The 3,574-nt window shown below is 41.8% G+C and overlaps 1 gene segment (V, D, J or C); it reads left to right on the forward strand.

Annotated features, from left to right (window-relative positions):
* The first annotated feature begins 224 nt into the window (after positions 1-224).
* Positions 225-981, forward strand: LOC118889871. The segment is given in 2 exon segments: positions 225-364; positions 578-981. Coding segments are annotated over 2 exon segments (456 nt in total).
* The last annotated feature ends 2,593 nt before the right edge of the window (positions 982-3,574 follow it).

Here is a 3,574-nt window from a genome sequence, read left to right on the forward strand (position 1 = left end):
ACAAGATGGCAGTGTCTTCTCAGAGACTCTGAGGAGAGCTCTCATGTATTCCTCCGTGTGTGTGTGTGTGTGTGTGTGTGTGTGTGTGTGGAGAGAGAGAGAGAGAGAGAGAGAGAGAGAGAGAGAGAGAGGTATATGAGAGGAGGAGCTCGGTGGTGTAGCAGGGGTGGTGAGAAGAATCTCTTTTTTTCTTTTGTAGAACAGATCCTTTTTATGATTTCTATGGCAGATGAATTAGAAATGTCTGAGTTTAACTCATTTTTTTTTTTAGGGTTTTAAATTTGAATCCTCAGTGAACCAGGGGAGGAAAGAATGATGAAATCCTCAAGAGTTTTACTGGTGATCCTGTGGCTTCAGTTAACGTGTGAGTTTGGGGCATTTCTATGGGAACATAAAGTAAAGTATTTGGAGTCTATCTGTATTGTAGGCCCCTGGATAGAAACATGAATGTTATTTCCCTTAAATAAGGGAAGGTAGAGGTGGGAGGCCTGTGGAAAGATGACTTACATTCTGCAGAGGAAGCATGCATTACCCAGCCAATCTTCTTCGACTGACCATTCGTTGTGTCTTTGCACAGGGATGAGGAGCCAACAGAAGGGAGTGGAGCAGAGTCCTACATCTCTGCATGTTCCAGAGGGAGCCGTCGCCTCTCTCAACTGCACTTATACTGACAGCATTCCTCAGTCCTTCTCATGGTACAGACAGTACCCCAGCAAAGGTCCTGAGTTGCTCCTGTTCGGATACATGAATAATGACAAAGAGGAAGGAAGATATACAGCCCAGGTCAATAAAGCCAAGCAGTACGTCTCCCTGCTCATCAGAGACTCCCAGCCCAGCGACTCAGCCACCTACCTCTGTGCAGTGAGCACACAGTGCTCCCCAGGCACCTGCAGTCGGTACCCAAACCTGATGGGGCCCCAGCAATGCCTGATGGAGAGCTTAGGCTGCAGGGCACAGCAATTCTCTTTGCTTTCTAGATGAAAATGAGAATTAAGAGTTAACGGAGGGAAATACTTTTATGATTCTGGAAATAATTGACCCTGAAGGGAAATTAAAGACACAATTTGGTCTGAATGACTGAAATATTTTCCAGTCTTCTCTTTGTACTCTAGTCTTATACCACAAATTTACTCAGTGGGGTTGGTATTATGATGCTCTTATATATGACAACAGTATTTTAATATGATAACTGAGATATCCCCTCACTGTCCTTAGTCCCCCTTGCTCTTTCCCCATGTAGTTATTCAAGGTGTTTGATATTCATTACTTTAAACAAGTATGGAAAAACAGAAATGGAAAAGAAAGGAGTCTTAAGCAACTACTTTGAAAAAGTTGTAAGTCATGAGATATGTTCTTTACAGATCCCCCACCCCATCTCCACCCTCAACTACTACCCCACTGGTGGATTAGATAAGGATACATTTGATGAGTGGATGGAAGGACTAGAGTCAGAAAGTGAGAACTGGTTGAAACAAAGAGCCTACACAGTTGCAGGGGCTCAGATCAGAGAAGGCTTATGCTACCATTTTTGAGTAAGGCTGAGTAGAACTCAAAGTTCCTGGCTTGAGACTTGTGGGAGAGTGTATTGGTTCCTATGTACTTGAGTATGGCTGGAGATGGTAGAATTAGCTACAGCCATAGAATGTGCCATACCCGCAGCAGGTCATGGGAGCACAGAATGACTTCAGATTTCCTGAGAAGGATCTCTGAGTAGCATCTGGAATAAAAAACTCTAGACACCAAGGAGCATTGTTATGGTGATTAAAGACCTACATGGATCAACTGACAAAGACCATATGGTACTGAGGTTGTTTTAGAAAATGTTGGTGAGGGGAGTTGAGAACACCAGCAAGGATATGAATATTCCCCCTCTCCTGACTCACTTGCACTGTGGAATTGTCCTATAATTTGTGGCCAGTCTAGGAAAAATGTTCGTGGCCTGATGGAAATTCAGCCTTTTAATAAATCTAAAGTTGAATTAGAGGGAAAAAAATTAAAAGTCACACTGACTGTAAAGCTGAATCTGTGGTCTGTTAGACATGACATTGTTTTTGTAGTGCAAAGAGTGGGACAACTTGGAAATGAGCAATTAAGATTTTTATTCGGTTTCGTTCACATAGTGCCTGACTAAAATGATGCAATCTAATCAGAATTTGCTTCACATCCTCAGCCTGCAGACTTATGACTTCAAATATTTCCAAATCGTGGAAAAAACATTTGAAAGGCAGTGAGAAATGGCATGAAGTTGTGCTGGAAGCAAGATGGTCAAATTCTCATCCCACTTTTCTTGAGTGCCTTCTGGTGCCACTGGAAAGAACGTAGTTTCTGGTGCTGGTTTGAATATCTTTTGTCACTAATGAGCCATTTGATTTTTGGCTATACTATTATACGTATTTCAGGATTGGTTTAGGATTAAAGGAGGTAGCATATTGTCTTGAGTCCCTTAAAAGCAAAGTCTAAATTGGGTTTTCTTGTATCCATAATTTTTTGAGAAAAGCAAGTTAAGATGGAAGGGAAAAGGCTAGGCATGGATGTGGCTTAGCTGGACTCTTGATCCAGCCTGACCTCATGGGGATCTCTGGAGCATGAAAAGCATGAAAAGCACCACAGAATTGATCCCTCCCACCGTGAATCAAGGGGGCCAGACAGCTGACCTCTGTACCCCAGAATAAACCAGTCATTTGAGCAGGGGTATACCCTACTGGAGAATGGTGACCTTTATTGGCATAGATCAGTTTTCTGGGGAAGACGGCAACTGTGAGCCAAGTGTAGCCAACACTTGAAACAGCTGGGGACCGGGTACACTGGACCGGAAAAGGGGATCTAGGCTGGGCACCAGCAATGTCTACAACTAACATGGAACTCTTTTATCACATGGTTTGCATTCAGATAGACTTTATAATTATTGTATTTAAAATGTTAATTTCTTTCTTCATTTAATGAGGTTTAAAAAGCTGGTCTTACAAATATGGAAGAATTGAAATAATGTAGGGTAAACCACTTAAGAGAAAAAAACTCTAAATAAATATGAAAATTATTATTCAAAGCCAAGACTCAAGATTTTTTGAGAGTAGTGACCAAGACACCAGCATATTATTCTCTTAGCTCCTTTGGTCATTCTCGAAATACTACATTCCCATACTAGAACACAGAGCATGACATTCTGCCATAACTTTGGATCCAGGTATAAGGGACTCTGATGATTCACAGTTGAAGACTCTGGGCTTCCAGGAATGGAAAGAGATACCATATCTATACTTATAAATGACTAGTGTTACTTTGTTCTTGGTTTATATTTAAGAATGAAGGGCTGGGTAGAAGGATGGACTCCATATTTCATCGTGTCCATGTTCTCCACAAGGTTTCTTCCAGAGTGGGATGCTTGACCAGTAGTCTGGCATGTGGATTTACCATGTTACTTGGCAGGCTTCTTGTTAGGATGAATGAGCAGAGAACTCGTTATTAACTTGTTCCTTCCCCTCTTCCTGCACCTAATATCAGTTTGAAGGTGGCTCAACTCTGTCAACTACTCACAGGAAAAATTAGCATTCCAGGTGTTTTACTTCAACTTTAG

Source organism: Balaenoptera musculus, chromosome 2 (assembly GCF_009873245.2).
Source record: "Balaenoptera musculus isolate JJ_BM4_2016_0621 chromosome 2, mBalMus1.pri.v3, whole genome shotgun sequence".
NCBI lineage: Eukaryota > Metazoa > Chordata > Mammalia > Artiodactyla > Balaenopteridae > Balaenoptera > Balaenoptera musculus.